The sequence below is a fragment of the Brachycentrus maculatus genome, unplaced genomic scaffold (assembly GCF_059751285.1).
Source record: "Brachycentrus maculatus isolate JH-2025_06_01 unplaced genomic scaffold, ASM5975128v1 h1tg000227l, whole genome shotgun sequence".
Classification (NCBI taxonomy): domain Eukaryota; kingdom Metazoa; phylum Arthropoda; class Insecta; order Trichoptera; family Brachycentridae; genus Brachycentrus; species Brachycentrus maculatus.
In genome coordinates, this window is record NW_028280978.1 from 190,200 (window position 1) to 205,943 (window position 15,744).

At 33.2% G+C, this 15,744-nt stretch overlaps 2 protein-coding genes and 1 long non-coding RNA gene across 3 annotated transcripts; 1 reads left to right on the forward strand and 2 right to left on the reverse strand.

Annotated features, from left to right (window-relative positions):
- Positions 1 to 1,642: 1,642 nt before the first annotated feature.
- On the reverse strand, positions 1,643 to 10,916 carry Pex23 (tectonin beta-propeller repeat-containing peroxin 23). Its single transcript, XM_088264475.1, has 18 exons — positions 10,095 to 10,916; positions 8,754 to 9,335; positions 8,115 to 8,245; positions 7,844 to 8,000; positions 7,579 to 7,751; positions 7,190 to 7,466; positions 6,919 to 7,078; positions 6,611 to 6,747; positions 6,197 to 6,408; positions 6,011 to 6,119; positions 5,749 to 5,895; positions 5,514 to 5,664; positions 5,003 to 5,202; positions 3,677 to 3,886; positions 3,044 to 3,142; positions 2,661 to 2,793; positions 2,376 to 2,549; positions 1,643 to 1,892 (listed from the first exon to the last, which is right to left on the reverse strand). The coding sequence occupies exons 1-18, from the start codon at positions 10,746 to 10,748 to the stop codon at positions 1,708 to 1,710; spliced, it is 3,891 nt and encodes a 1,296-aa protein (XP_088120601.1). The 5' UTR covers positions 10,749 to 10,916; the 3' UTR covers positions 1,643 to 1,707.
- Positions 10,917 to 11,137: 221 nt separating this feature from the next.
- Positions 11,138 to 13,446, forward strand: LOC148306740 (uncharacterized). Its single transcript, XM_088264457.1, has 5 exons — positions 11,138 to 11,341; positions 11,454 to 11,566; positions 11,672 to 11,796; positions 12,079 to 12,155; positions 12,682 to 13,446. The coding sequence occupies exons 1-5, from the start codon at positions 11,245 to 11,247 to the stop codon at positions 12,873 to 12,875; spliced, it is 606 nt and encodes a 201-aa protein (XP_088120583.1). The 5' UTR covers positions 11,138 to 11,244; the 3' UTR covers positions 12,876 to 13,446.
- A 143-nt stretch (positions 13,447 to 13,589) lies between these two features.
- LOC148306741 (uncharacterized) lies at positions 13,590 to 15,405 on the reverse strand. Its single transcript, XR_015837953.1, has 3 exons — positions 15,229 to 15,405; positions 14,493 to 14,678; positions 13,590 to 13,710 (listed from the first exon to the last, which is right to left on the reverse strand). It is a non-coding gene; the product is annotated as an uncharacterized LOC148306741 (long non-coding RNA).
- Between the last annotated feature and the right edge of the window lie 339 nt (positions 15,406 to 15,744).

A 15,744-nucleotide genomic window follows, 5' to 3' on the forward strand; every position in this document is an offset into this window, starting at 1 on the left:
CATAATACATAGATTTATATGTATCATGTTCTTATTCAAATATATACACACCTACATATGTGTTTATTTGCAGAAAAATACTTCAATTATGCACACAAATTATAAGAATTGCATTATCCGAATAATACAGTCCTTGAATATCAAAACATTTTTACATGACAAAAGAGATATGTCATCGTTGATATTATATTTTAAAAAATAATTATAATAATGACATTCAGCAGTCATAAAACAGCTTAATTAATAGGACTTGAAAAATGATTGAACGAATAATGTTCTCTTTTACTATAAAAGTTGATTGTATCAGAAATAATAAAAATAACATGACTAATATTTTGGAATTCATAAACATTTATTTGAAAAAAATATTGAGTGAAGCAGGCTTCATGTTGAGGTTTATAGTTCATATTTATTTATTACAAACAAATAGGTTTATTTATTTTTACCTGAATATATTCTACACAATTTTTAATTTAATATGCATGTGACCGTTTTAACCACTTAACAGTCAAATTTTGGCGAGAAAATTTGCCGGAGCAAGAAATCGTCACCAACAAGTCGAAACAAGACTGCCCGAACACCGCTCGGGCTAGTCAATAAAAACATATACATAAATATATTTGGCTCAGGCAAATCCAAATCAGAAGTCGGAATACAATTTTCCCGAGCAGCACTCGGGCTCATAATTACAATCCAAACTCCTTGCCCGAGTCACACTGGGAACTTGTTAAATCATTTTTGGCTTGTATATATCTACATAACATAATACTTAAAGAGATCAATAATTTATTAAGATAGGACAGTCTGCATGTTTTATATATATGTGTGTACATTTACATTTTATCAACGCATTCACCGCTAAAAACACATCTTGCGCAACATTCCAGTCATCTCTCATTTGGTATTTTAAACATGGCATGTATGGATATATAAAATTATATACCCAGTGAAGCCATTCAAACAGATCATTAAATTTAGTAAACACAGCTTTAAACAATTGTAAAAAGCACTTCTTAAATAAGTTTTGAGCAAATGTGAATAATATTGAAATAAAGATGTAAGAGTGCCAATGACATACCAACAAATAAAATGATAAATTAAGTATGCAGAAGATGCAAATTGGTATAATTCGACTAGGATTTTTTTGTCTTTCTCGCTTTTTTCTGACCCTTATTTGCACCCAATGGTGCATAGGTCTGCATTGTAAAGAAGCAGTGTTATCTTGATCGTTGAATACACAAAGGAAAGTTAATCAGCCTTACGCTTCAGGTTCCAGTCCAGGGCAGTTCAATATTAAATAAATATTAGAGTGAAAAATCTGGGAATCTAATCCAGGACCTCCAGTATGGTAGACATACATGCGCAGAGTACCTGCCGGGTAACACTAACCCGTATTGCATATGTGTGGTCAAAAAACACAAATCATTCCAAACCATACGTCATATGCTTCAGGTATATTCAACACCATTCGGGTACATATTCAAGGTATTTTTTACATGTTACGTAGATCAGTGAAATACCGCCATATTGACTGTCTTTCAGCTTTACTGTATTTTTTGGAATTATCATTTGTATTATCTTTATATGAAAATAAAAACATGCTTCTTTTCGATACATATACATATTGAGAAAAAAATTGAGGATTCAGGTGGTTATTTTAGTAAAAGCATGGTGGTATTGACACCCTTACCTCGGGGCAGATAATAATTATGAATAGCTATTGGATCCCCGAGCTGAAATGTGGAGCCAAGCGGCCGTAATACCCTTCTGCCACCCGGATCCTGTAGTTGCTGTATCGGATATACCTGCACGACGACACAGTGTCCCTCCGCTGCTGACTCCCCACACTTCATTCTTGCCTGCCGTGACGTGACGAAAGCCACCTGTGCCATCTACAGATAAACAAATCAATATCAGCTGACCATTAATTAATACATAAAAAAACTTTTTTTTAAAATTAATTTTAATTTTATACAATGGATACAATTTACTACCATGAAAAAGCAAAAAAAAAGCCATGAAACTAAACAGTTTTTAAAGGTCAACAACATTGTAAGATTTTAATGCGGATACAAACTGCACTCCTCTTCTTCTGACTTTTATTTGCACCCAACGGTGCATAGGGCACCGCACTTGATTGATACAGTGATAACTTGATTGATTATTTTATGGAAGGTAAGGTAATAAATTTGTCGTGCGACTCAGGTATCAATTGAAGGCATAAACACAATATAAACAAATATTAAGGTGAAAAATTACTTTATTTTATTTTTACCACCTTGGGTATCAACCTGGGATCATATTATGGCAGTAAAACGTGCTAACCACAGAGCTACAGAGACGGATGAAGAAAAATATATATTATAATAACATACCCGGAGATTCGTTCCCCAATATGAGCCAATGCGAACCCTCGGGCATAGCCTCCGTGACATCTTTGCGTACAATAATCCTGCCGTGACTGTCCACTGTCCAGACGTGTTCCCCTACGGAGACTTGTTTCAGGCTGCCCATTCCAACAGTCGCCTCCACAACATGCCAAAGTGTACCTTCGGAATGGTTCCATAGTTGATAACAATTATAGTAAAGATGATAATTAAAATTCTCATGTAATACTCAAAATTTGCAAAATAAGAGAAATTCAATTGTTAATTTTTTACCTATCGGGTTATTCATCATTATGCCCATCCTCCAGTATGCCTCTCCCTTTCTGCCTACAGCCCACACGCCAGCTACTCCAACACTAATAGCGGCCAGCGGTTGAGTGCAAGTCACATGCTCCCAAGATGTCCCCTACAAATCAATAATAAAAAAATATTGCACTACAATATTTTTTACTACGAATGTTAAAATTAAGCTTTAGACCTAAAATGCAAAGAAGTAAGAAGAAGGAACTGAAAGTATTGGAAGTCAATATAGCAAACCACCAAATTATTTTGAAGTTAATTTGACTCGGAGGTTTTTGGACAGACTAAGAATTATTCTATAGATTACGTATTTTAGTAATTCAAAATACATATAAACTACAGATATTGATAGTTACCGCTGGACAATCTCTGGTTACTCCAGTCCGGAAAAGTGCATCTCCAGAAGATGCTATTGCCCAGACAGATATCGGACCTTGCTTCAGGTTATCGGGAGACTGAAATTTATTAAAAATCTAATTGTTTTACATGATTGATAGTCTTATTTTAAGTAGGAAAGAGGAGAAGGTTCTATTTACCAATATATTGTTAAAATTCACATAATATATTAATTTTAGAATCTAAAACCATTAAAAAATGCAATATAATCTTCGTAATTAGTAGTCCGATAAAATCATGTTCCGTGATCAATACACTCTATTGTTTATATAAATCAATTATGACTGTAGTTTGTGTTTCCTTTATAATAACAGTATTCGGCAGATTAAACACAAAATTCAATAAAATTTTAATTTTTGACAAAACATACAATTTAAAAAACAGATTTGCTACCATAGTCAAAATATGGAGAACACCAGAGATAATGCCTTAAATAAAATGTTACATAATTTTCTGTCAACGAGATATCACAAATGCTCATTAATTGCATTTGTAATGACTTACTTGTCATATTGATGAGCAAAATTCATGGAAACATCGGCAACCTTGAAGATTATTCATCATTAAAACTGATATCAATGCATCATACTCACCCATAGTGATACGTCTAATATCTTAGTATTTCCCAGTTCCTGCCATGGCCCGGCAGTGTTGAGTTGAGCTCTTCTGAACCACCGCCTTCTCCTGACACAGTCCGTAAACAGTTTCCTGCCATGATACGCCGAGGGGAAGTCAGTTGCATATTGCCAACCATCCCGATCCACTCCCCCTGGGGTGTGGAAATCGACGATCCAATCAGAAACCTAGAAAAGGAAATAAAATAACATATCTGTGTAGAAGAAATGGAATGGCAATATTAGCAAATAAATTAAAACACAACAAAAATAATAAGATTGCTGATATTATTCATAGTTTCATCAGTAAAAACTACAGATCTATAGTTTGACTAGAAATATAGAAGGCCTCGATGTCTGAATTCAAATAAGAATAGGCGTTTTATATTTCTGGTTGGCGATTAATTATGAATATTTAAACTGTTGTTTAAACTCACAAGATTGGAGCTGCAGCTGTCAGATCACTCTGCAGTTTCAATAAATTTTTGTATTGAAACTGCAGGATTATCCGACTGCGGCATCTCCAAGCTGCATCATGTTTCCAGCCTAATTTAAATGTGTAATTTATATTTAAAGCACTAACTTTGTGATTTTCCATTTTATAATCAAAATGTAACTTTGTGATTTTAAAACAAAGTTACATTTTAATTATATTATAAATTTGTTTCACTTAATTTATTTACCCGATTGAAAATAACATAAAAGCAAGATAAGATCTGTATGTTGCAAGTATTTTAATGCGGTCAAAGTGGCATTTTTTTTTTAAATATAAAAATATTTGTGATTTTATTATTTACAAAAATACTATTTTATACTATTTCTGTGAACCTAAGCAGCTCATTAGAAAAAAGGTATCAAATTGTGGTAGAGTGGGTTCAAACCGAAAAACTCTGATTCAACAGTCCGAGACACTACGGGACCACAAAACGACACATTTACATATTTTGAAATACCAAAGTATTTATTTATTATTATTTTCAGTGTTTAATTTAACATTTAATATGTATTATATAAAGCAAAGTATTTGTCGATTTTCTAATTAATCTCTATTTCTCTCAATTTTGTGAATGGAAAGTATATTTTACGTTTACGCAACACTTACACTGTTAAACCCCCTCAGTATATAAATCATAACCATTTTATAGCATTCTGGAGGTTGCGGCCTGTCTTACTGATTATTTTCAGTTGCGGCACACTGCGAGTATTAGAAGGACTGTTGTTGCACTAAACAGAGCATTTTTTTCTTATTACATATTAACATAACATTTTTTTAATTGACTTTTAATGAGTAAACAAAGTTAATACCCAGTGCCAATGCCTGTTGATTAGTTTAGTCAACTCCCTGGTCCTCTTCAGTTTGCCAGTAGAATCACTCCACATGTATCTGTCGGTAGGTAGTCCTGAGCCCGTATATCCAGTCAAAGGATTCCAGCGTTGATTTTCATACACAAAGTAGTTTTGTGTATCGGTCATTTGGTTTATTCCTTCCTTTCCTTTATCCAAACCTATAGTTAGTAAAATAAAAATAATAGATTTTAATTCCGTTCTATTTATATAGTGTTATTATTTATTCGGCAAATTGGTATTTACTTCGTAGAATTACATAATCTATTAATATAAACATTAATCTAATTATAATTTATAATTCTACTGAGTGTATTAATTTATTGTGACAGTCTTTGCTTTTTGAAGGCATTCATCTGTGGGACATCAAATCTAGTATTGATTTTGTTTTTAAATAATAGAATTTTGAGAGATAAGGTGTTTAACATTATGTTACAATATATAATTAAATGTAAATTAAAAAAAATTAAACCTTTCAGTATGGGTCCTCCCCATCCACCAGTGTACACCCAAGGGGTGTGTTCATATGAAACCCCCCACACAACTCCACTGCTGCACGTCTCCACCCTTCGCAGGTGGCCCCCCATAGAGCGCCATACCATTTCATCTGTACCCACTATCACCTGAAGAATAAACAATAAGAGGTGATCTGTTTGTTGAAAACATAAATGAAGATTGATGAAAGAAATAATATTGATATGCATTACATTTTTCGATTTGTATACAATGCGGAAGAGCCTCAGGGATCCACTCACGTGCAAACTGGCAACACTCTCAGGTTCAATACGGTGCTCGTAAAATGTAAAATGAGAACCGTTAGTCCATATATTATATCCCTTTTCTGTTGATACAATCTAAAATATGAAAATATTATAAATCAAAATCCAGTAACCCAGCATAGTTTCAACATTCAATATTTTATGACATTTTAATGGGATTAAGATTAAATATTTTATAAAAATGTAAAACCTTTATGTGAAAATCATGTCCTGGTACTATATTCAGATTCCCGTGACGTTCTTCCGCTCCCCAGTCTCCATCTCGCATCGTATTGCGAACCACAATACCTTCACTGAACCTACAAAATCATATAAAACATATAATGAATTATTATTGATTAGCGTAACAAATTATCCACTGCGGTACGGAAAATACCTTGGATTGAAGTGTAAAGCCACATCCCTGATTTCTTTCTGAGTTTTATGTTTCTGTTTTATATGAACGTGTCCCTGAAGATTGAAAGTTATTCTGTCCACGTTATCGTGAATACATCCAGAAATTTCAATTTCCGTCCCCGCAGGAAAGCTATTTTGCAACGGAGTCGAAAAACCATCCGATGATGTATCTTTTCCGAAAACATCAATTTCCTGTAAAGGTTAAATATAGTCAGGAAAATTTAAAATTAGAGCAAATGGCTAGTCATGCAAGAAAAACTATGCAAAACTGCAGATGCAAAAATTGTTAAATAAAAATCAGGATGTATTTTTGACAAAATAAAAGGGATGTTGAAATGTCGTTTCAAAGGGGTCAATTAAAATAATATATGGGTCAGCGGTGAAATGTTAGTACCTGAATGTAAAGTCCATTATCTTGACGGTCAATACGACATGATTTTGGATCCCAAACTAGGACATCACCAGCTGCCGTAGTTCCCCACAGAGAGTCCGTACTAGGGCGACCATTCAACCCGTGCACTTGGCAAGTTACTGACAAACACAAAATAACAAATTATTAAGTGATTGATTGTTTAAACTGTGTGAAATCTCTACTTTGCATAATAATAGAGAAATAGCTGTTAAATCCATGGTAACTATTCCTTATCGTATTTCAATAAACTATGAACCACAATGAATAATTTTTAATTTAATTAAACTTACCATCTACTAATACAGACAACCATTCTTCTTGATCCGTATCAGAAGCAAACTGCAGTTTGAGGGGACTACTGAATCTCCTGGGAGCATAGATTGCTATACGAGGGCATCCTGCTTCAGAGCAGCTAACTACGCAGGTTATTTCACTGAGGATCAGCGTGTGCTGGAAAAAAGTTGACTTTAATCAGCCCCCATTATATTTTCTTGTTGGTAAAACCATAATTCCATTAAAATCATAAATAATCAAAACCATAATAATGACAACAAATAATACCTTGGTGGTAGCACCATCTGGATTTAGAATAGTTAATGTTCCACCGTTAGATCCGGAGTGACATTCCAGTGACAATACACAATCCTCGGCAGTGCTCGCGTTTCGTCCAAAGCATCTTGCCTCACCGCTTCGAACCCAACTCTTAGTATCCACCGCCTTTTCATACGTCGAAAAGTCCATCTCAGCATCTTGCAGGCGACCTTTCAAGTCATCAAGAATTTGAAGACGCCACGTTTGGGTGAGTTCTGCTTGGGGTACACTGTGACTGTCGGCAAACCTAGATTTTACAACATAGATTAAAGAAATACAATTCCTATTTCCTTGTTCATTATTTTCTGTTATTTTTATTGTTCAGCTATTTAAAAAAAATGTAATATTATTGAACGAACCAGTGTGGTAACTGAGTGGGATCTAACGTGCATCCACCAGCTTCAACTAAGGTCCAAACTGCGTCACATTCATCCCAATAGAGCGCAGCATGGTCACTCTCATCATCACCAAACATGCCAGAGTCCGAATCAAAAACACTACTGTCAGTTTCTGGGTGAGCTTCCATTCCAACCTGCATACATAATGAGAAATAATTGAAATTACAATTACAAAAGTACATATTATAAAAATTAAATATAAATGCAAAAAATATAAATTACTAACAACAGAACCAACACTACGAACAGGACTCCACGCCCTTGGATTTTTCAGCGTAGTTTCATAACTTTTTCCAGTGAGATCTATTATCCTCGATGAGTCTCCGGCATCTGAAGTTGTTTGTGTATTTGACTTGATGCTGCAAGTGTCATCTGAATCAGACCTATGAATAAAAAAATATATAGTCAAAGTATCTCCGTGGAAAATTTTAGTCTAAAATATACCTTAATGGAAACAACTATATGTATTATATTTTGAAAAAGAAATATATACTTACGTTGGAGGTGTACTGCTTGCGAGTTGAGGAGGTTTAAGAGGAAGAGTCCGCGGAGCAGGCGCAGACCTAGAAGATTCTTCCCAAGATCCGGGAAGTACAGTAGTTTCATGGGAACTACTAAGTGGACGATTCTAAAAATATAAATGAAATTAGTTGATAATTGAAAATACATATGTAGATTGGTGTATTAAAAGGGGCCTTTAGTTAATTTGGCGCATCTCTAGTGGAAGGCCTGAAGCCTGGCAAGTCACCAGTGGCAAATGCCTATAGAGCAGCACAGGTATATTCCAGATGGAGAAAGATTATCTAGAGGCGAGCCATGACTGGGGTCAGCAGAGTGAGCCACTCTCAATAATGAGATAAAGAGACAAAATTGATACATATTACAAACAAAGATTATGATGATATTCTCAATATTTTTCATATTTAAAACATTTACTTTGTGGTTAGTCATTTTTGTAAAAAAAAAAGTAATTTTGATGATACTTAGTATTTCATCAGGTAGAACTTTACTTTACACAGAAACAAACCATTATTTGATTTATAAGTGATTTTAATTTGTGTGAATTCAATTTAAATGAGACAAAACACATGGCTGTTCTTTTACACCTTTTAAAATATATTAATTGAAGTATGTACCAAAGAATTGAGACTCCTGTGTCTTCCTCTGGGTGAACCTTTCATCAAACTAGCTGTACTAGATGTACGACTCAAGTGCAAAGGAGCTTGAACCAGTCGCCAGTTTTTACCACTCAACTCGGACACATTCACCCCGTAACGCCAGTAGACACATCGATCCGCCGCACCCACTCCAAACACTTGGTCGTTTGCCGCGACAGATATATGCACCATATTCCCGCCAATTTCCAGCCAGCCTTTACCTATGGCATAAGCTTCGCTGGTACCTGCGCCGGCTCCGTTGATTCCTTTCCTGAACCAAACTCGCCCATCTGTACTGACACTCCATACGGCGTCACAGCCCACAGATATGATGCTCAGTTTAGTGTCTTCAGGAGCCTTCACTTCCAACCAGGACTCTCCCATGGGACAGTCTCTGGTTACGCCTTTTCTGACAAGGGCTCGTCCTGTCCACAGAAGTACCCACAGGAGGCCAGTGGGCCCCACAGACACCTGCTTCACTTCACATCCGGGAGGAACTGACACGTTGGTCCAGCGTAAACCTTCGGGTGCTGTTGTACTTGCTCCGCTTCGGAACATCACCTGAAAATAAATACATTTACTAAATTTTCTCGCTCCCTTTATTTGTGTTAAATAATGTTGACTATGAATAGACTAACATCCTAGACTTCCCACAAAAGATCACACAAATAATCCTCTACTGTGGACAATCTAGAATGTTGGTTAAAGGATTCGACCAATTCACAGTAGATGTGTAGGGCACTAAATTAATCCAGCATTATTTTAATTGTAAGTTACATGAAAGTAGAGTAAATACTATTGGCTTAACCACTTGTGGTGTAAAATTATAATTAAGGTGTACTAGAATTCCAAATAGATGTGGCTCTCAATATTTTTTAAATCATTATAAGGTGCATATTTGGCTAAGTTTGCCGTCCACTGGGCTAAATATCGGTAGCAAAGGGGTATGTGTGTAAAATTTTTCCTTTTCTAAGTTTGTTCCACAAAATGTCTATAATAGTGTATTCCATAATCTGGCAAAAGGATATAGCTGCAGTTGCAATACTTATTTAGTTTTATTAAGATATGTACATTTAAAAATACATTAAAAAAATTAGTTATATAATTTCACAAGTTTGTTTTTGTTCTCCTGTAAAATTTGGTCTGAGACAGATATACCCGCTTTGCCTTTACACTACCGATATAACCAAAAGTATATAAAATAATAATAATTTATAATTCTGTATTTGAATGCATATTAATGAGCTTTTCAATATTTTCATCACATTTGAATTGAAATGCCTAGAATAAAACATACATTTGGTTAAAAGCTCATCTTACCCGTCCATGTGCAGTAATAGCCCAAACAGACAGTGTCCCGGCTGGAGCATTAGGGATCTTATGTCCTCCAATAGACACGTCTATGAAAGGCTCTTGAGTGGGATCTTTGTGAAGTGGAGCTATGGCACACCAGGAGTTGAGAGCGCTGTATCTTCTGTACCGAACCCATTTCCTTCTTCTCACACAAGATTTCCACTGCTTCGTAGGACCATACTGTGCGGGAAAATCAACCGCATAAGACCAACCGTCGTGGTCCAATGGCTGCCCATCCAGAGATAACTCCAGTTGCCAGTCCCCTTCCCACTGCCAAGCCATCGAGGGCAATCTTATCCGGTCAATAGATCTATCTTGACATCCATCTTTGGTCGAAAAATGGTAGCGATCAGTCGGTAAAAGTCGACCACTGAAACCTTCGACTGGCAGCCACCTTTCATTCTCGTAAGCTTCTTCCTTGACTCTAATGGGTATCTCCAGACCGTGAACATGGACATATATTTGTCTGTCGCCTCCCACAGCCCACAAAAAGTGTGGAATGGCAGACAAATGTTTAAATTCCAAACCCAAATACATAAATTCCCTCCACATAGACCCGCCGGTCGAAAGGACATAAACCCGACCTTCGTTGTTTATTGCAAATAAAAGTGAACTAGGCATAGTTTTTTTATAGTTAATATACAATACAGAATTATTTACGTGTCAAAACACATATAATACAACACATAGAAATATCACAACTACGGCAATAATAAATTATCTTTATTCCACTGCCTGTTTCTCTTTCTGTCAAGCCAAAACGTCAATTCACAAATTATACTTGTCAAATGTCATGGGTAGGTACTTACGTACAAAAAATAAATATTTTCGGTTGCAGACCAGAGGTACTTACCTTCTTACCAGATCTACACAATAAACATGTAGCATTTAGTATAAGTTCAATTATAACCCTTATTGCATTTTTGTTTATAGGTTATATTGGAATGGATAACCGGTAACTACTGGACATAATTGAGTCGCAAGCGTTAACTTGCTTTGTTTTTTCAATTGTCAAATTTGAACGGGGTGTTTGGGCGGCGCTTAACTCACTTATTCAATTAATTATTTTATCTCCTTTGGAAATAAGTCGTGTATTTACTATTTTTACTTTTTCGAGATGAAGTGGGAAGATATCGATAACGATATAAGCTTGCTGGAGAATGATTGCTTGTCTCTCTTGAGAGATATTGAGAATACAGAGCGTATTTCGCAAGGTGCGACAGGCGACATTGTTAAATGTGATCCATGTTACGAAAGCGGCTTAATTTGCGCATGTAACTAATGTGATATATGTTTTTTTAATATATTTATTTACTTGATTTTTAGAAAAACATGGTGACATCGAAAAAGAAAACGCGGATTTGTTGACGCAAATTGAGGAACTGAAGAAAGAAAATTCTGCATTAAAAATGAAGCTGTCGGGAATATTAAAATCAAACGTATGTTTTTTTAATGTCTACCGAGCACATCTTACATAAATGCCATTAAGATTTTTTTTAAATTTTGTTTATTAAAATTATTGTTTTTGTCATTCTTTTTTATAGGAAGATCTGAAGAAAACTTATGATTCCCTACAAGAAAATGTGAATAAAGGTGAAAATTCATGTCTTTCTCTTCGGAGTGGCCTCGAAACAAACGAAAGTGATAACTTAAGAATGAAAAAAGCAAGGTCTGTAGATTATATATTTAATATAGATTAAGTTTTATAACAACAACTGCACTTAAACATTAGATTTTGTGCCTAAATTATCCCACAAATATCTAAACCTTTGCTTTCTTTTATTTCAAACAATTTTCCATATTGCTCTGCCCCTACTTTTTTAATTGAATGTTTTATGGCACTCATATAAATTGGAAAACAAATATGTTCTCACTTCTGTTAAGTAATATTGCAATTACTTAATCTAGAACACTCCAATATGTATTATGTAAGGTTTCCATTCGTTTCCAGCGAAATGCTACAGGTTGGGAAGGACTTCACACGCGTGAGATGGGATTATTCAGCCCCACCCAACATTTGCAAGGGGTGTATCCTTTTCAATTTCATATTATTTTTTATTCATTTGAAATTTGCACTTCGTTTTTATTTCATTAACTTAATATTTTACTACAAATCATTATCAACAAATTGTATACAATGATAATTTGAACTTAAAATACTAATTTATTTATTTACTTTTCAATTTATTTCTACAATGATTAAGGAAACACTTGTTTTTATACCACTTGAGTTTATTAATGACTACTAGTTTAGCTTCTGAAACTATTAGTCATTAATAAACTCAAGTGGTATAAAAACAAGTGTTTCCTTAATCATTTTAACATGTTACCTCAAAGTAAATGCCGAAACAATAAATAAAATATTTCTACAATAGTACGAATAAATATTGTGATTCCATCAATAAATGTCAATGTTTTTTTTAAAACTTAATCTTAGTTTAACCCTTTTTAATATTTTGAATGATGGACTAAGAGATGAATACAGTCATTTTAAGAAAGGAGGGAGTATTCAAATTTCTTTATGCTGGTATCTTTCCTTCACTCGAGTATTTAGATTTCAGTAACAAAGATAAGAAGATACTGGAGTGTTTTGATCTGGATAAAGAAAAGATGTCCGAGGAAAAGATTCAAGACCATCTGTGGGAGCGCGTGGAAGCTAACAGCAGCGCTGACTGGTCAGACTTGGTGTCTCTCTCTCAATCCGGAGACGTCATTGAAAACAAAGAGAATGTACAAAATAACCCATAAATATTTTTACTATATAAAATTATCCTATATTCAAATGTTAAAGTAAGACTTTGTTTAAATCAAAGAGATCCTCAGGTGGATGTTACCTTAACCCAAAAAAGATTAATGCCGATTTTAAAAATTATTTTAGAAATGAACAATTACAACTTTTTTTTAAAGCTGGTAAAAATAAAAAGTGCTTGGAAAAATCTATGCTAAGAAAGTATAAAAAAATTAATTTAATTGTGAAAATTTTTGAATTGTATAAAATTTAAATGGTTTAAAAAAATTATATCTAATTTTTAAAATATCTATTGCGGAACGTTAAAAGCCATTCCTTTTTATGTTTCAGCATCGTTTACCTTTACAATTAAACATATTTTCTCAACTCCTTTACGGGTTATAAAATTAGTGGGCCCGATAGCTTACGCATACTTGAACATATTACTTTTTTTTTTAATTATACAATTTTCACACCTGTATGTAGTTGTGAGGATCTCTTTTATTAAATACTAACCTATCTAGACTATATATCTACTCATGATAATGTATCAAATTAATTTTACTTGAAAAATAAATGTTTTCGAATATATGAATATTTTTTTAAATGTTTCTATTCTAAACCTTTATGTATTTTGTAATTTATTTAATTTTTATTTAAAACTAAGACATATTTATGATGCTATTAATAAAGATGTTTTAATCATATAATTTTGCATACATTATTTTCTAATTATTCCAGTTGCTTTCAAAACAGTATAAATAATGTAAATTATGAACATAATATATAAAACCAACGTAAAATTCACCATCAGAACAAATCCCAATACCAAACCTCCGCTTGTCAATAATATACCTTAAAACAGAAAAATGGTGAAATTAATATACTTTTCAAAATGAAACAACGTATTTTAAAGGGGGGCTGGAAAATTTGTTACGAGTAAACTGCAGGTATTAATTATCTTTGTAGTACTTTATCTTATTTGTGAAAATATATATCACTGCCTAAGTAATTTTTGCCAATTTTCCAAAAGAAACAAGTTATGCGGCGATCGCTCTAAAAGTTTTCTCATACTTACCAAGTGTGTAATTGTTCTGGCAAGCTAAGTTGAGTGTGTATTCTGTGAGTTCTGGCTTGAAGATTTTTGGGAGCTGAGTCTCCTAAGGCTTACCTTAGGACTTGATATTTAGCTTTCAAATATTGTTGCCTGACTTACTCCCACACCGGGTCTTCAAAAACATTCTAAATTTGACTTAACTCCGCCAGAGACTTGGTTTATATCAATTCTACTTTGATGATATGTTTTAATTTATAGTTCCATCTCTTTTGAAAATAGCAATCGTAATAATAAAATTTCCAGTGCAAAAATATAAATAAATATTTGCACATTCATAAATTAAACAGATTTTTTTAATAATTTTTATACAAAATGTTTTTTATTATTTTTCTTCTTCTTACCCTTATCCGCACCCAATGGTGCATAGGGCACTGCATCTTGATCGTTAATTACATGAAGGCAAGGTGATCACTCCTGTGTTTCAGGGTAATATTAAATAAATATTAGCATGTTTAGCTACTGTGCTGGAGGTCCCGGGTTTGTTTTTTTATTACTATTTAATAACAATTAGATTTTTTACCTTCAATAATCACTGGTCCGATGAAAACAAGAATGAGTGAGGCAAATATAAAAAAGATATAAAGCAGCACAGGGGAAGCCATTAGTAAGATGAAAATAAAAGCAGGAATCACAGTAACAGGGTTCTTTACTATAAATCTCCGACAATTATTTAGTAAATTATTTTTTGAGATATTTTTCATTGTACCTGGAAATAAAAATTAAATTTTTTATTTTTTTTTAATTACAAAAAAAATATTGTTTGAAAATGACAAAATTTTTAAGTAAATTTATTGTGAGATATCGCACAATCATCTTTACAAAATTATCTCGCTAAGGGAAGTTAGGGGGAAATAAATAAATGGTAAACTACGTAATACCAATAAGATAAATGTCATTGGATTTTCGAGTGGAAGTCAATTTTATGAATAAAAAAGGTTAAATGAAACTATTGACTTTTCCACATCATAAATATAAAAGGATAAATATTCACAAAAAAAATTATAACTGCAAATAATGTGCATCTGATATTTTCCATTAAAGATAAAATTTACATGATTAAATAAACCGATTATACATTAAATGATAGAAACATTTTATTCTGTTGTGCCTAATAATAATATGCAGCAGCTCTATAACCATATATTTACTATATTTTTAATATTATGTGGAAGTAACACTACAAAAATTAACATTGCTGTCTCCTCATTCATGATAGTTTATCTAAAATAATTTAAAGAATTTTTTACATAACTAACTGTCAATTAAACCCATCTTTATTTAGAAAAAACAGAATTTAAACAATTAAGCCAGTTATATTGTGAAAATATTCTGCTGAATTCAGTATACAAACACTATTTATGAAATATCAAATTATTTTAATATAAACACTAATAGTTTGTTTTATGGTTAATGCTATCGCATTTATGTTTATTCAATTTACATAATTTACCGAGAACATAATGTGGGTAAGTTTTTTTTTTGCAGATTTCGTGATAATAATAATAAACTGGAATTGTCAAAGTAAATCCAGGAGGGAATTACATACCTATTTTTTTTAAACCTCCCAGAAATATATTTTCTCGAAAACACCTAACTTGAGAAATTATTTTCTAATTTTACAGACAATAAATCAATGGATTTGGTTTTGATTAAATATTTAATTTTTTATTGCGTTTTAAGTCATTTATATTCCACAGGTCAACAGACACTCGACCATGAAAAATCATTTAGATTTTGGGGAGCTGTATATTGTTTTAGTCGGTTCTAATAAT

Bases quoted from the DNA above. Each gene is read 5' to 3' on its own strand.
- Pex23 (XM_088264475.1), bottom strand. From the start codon at position 10,748: ATGCCTAGTTCACTTTTATTTGCAATAAACAACGAAGGTCGGGTTTAT. The intron at 6,748-6,918 runs GTAAGTTTAATT...TGTGTTTGTCAG, and splicing joins GTTGTCTGTATTAGTAGATG to TAACTTGCCAAGTGCACGGG. The intron at 3,887-5,002 runs GTATTAACTTTG...TTCCTTTTCTAG, and splicing joins TCAACAGGCATTGGCACTGG to GTTTCTGATTGGATCGTCGA.
- LOC148306740 (XM_088264457.1), top strand. From the start codon at position 11,245: ATGAAGTGGGAAGATATCGATAACGATATAAGCTTGCTGGAGAATGAT. The intron at 11,342-11,453 runs GTGCGACAGGCG...CTTGATTTTTAG, and splicing joins TACAGAGCGTATTTCGCAAG to AAAAACATGGTGACATCGAA. The intron at 11,797-12,078 runs GTCTGTAGATTA...ATTCGTTTCCAG, and splicing joins TTAAGAATGAAAAAAGCAAG to CGAAATGCTACAGGTTGGGA.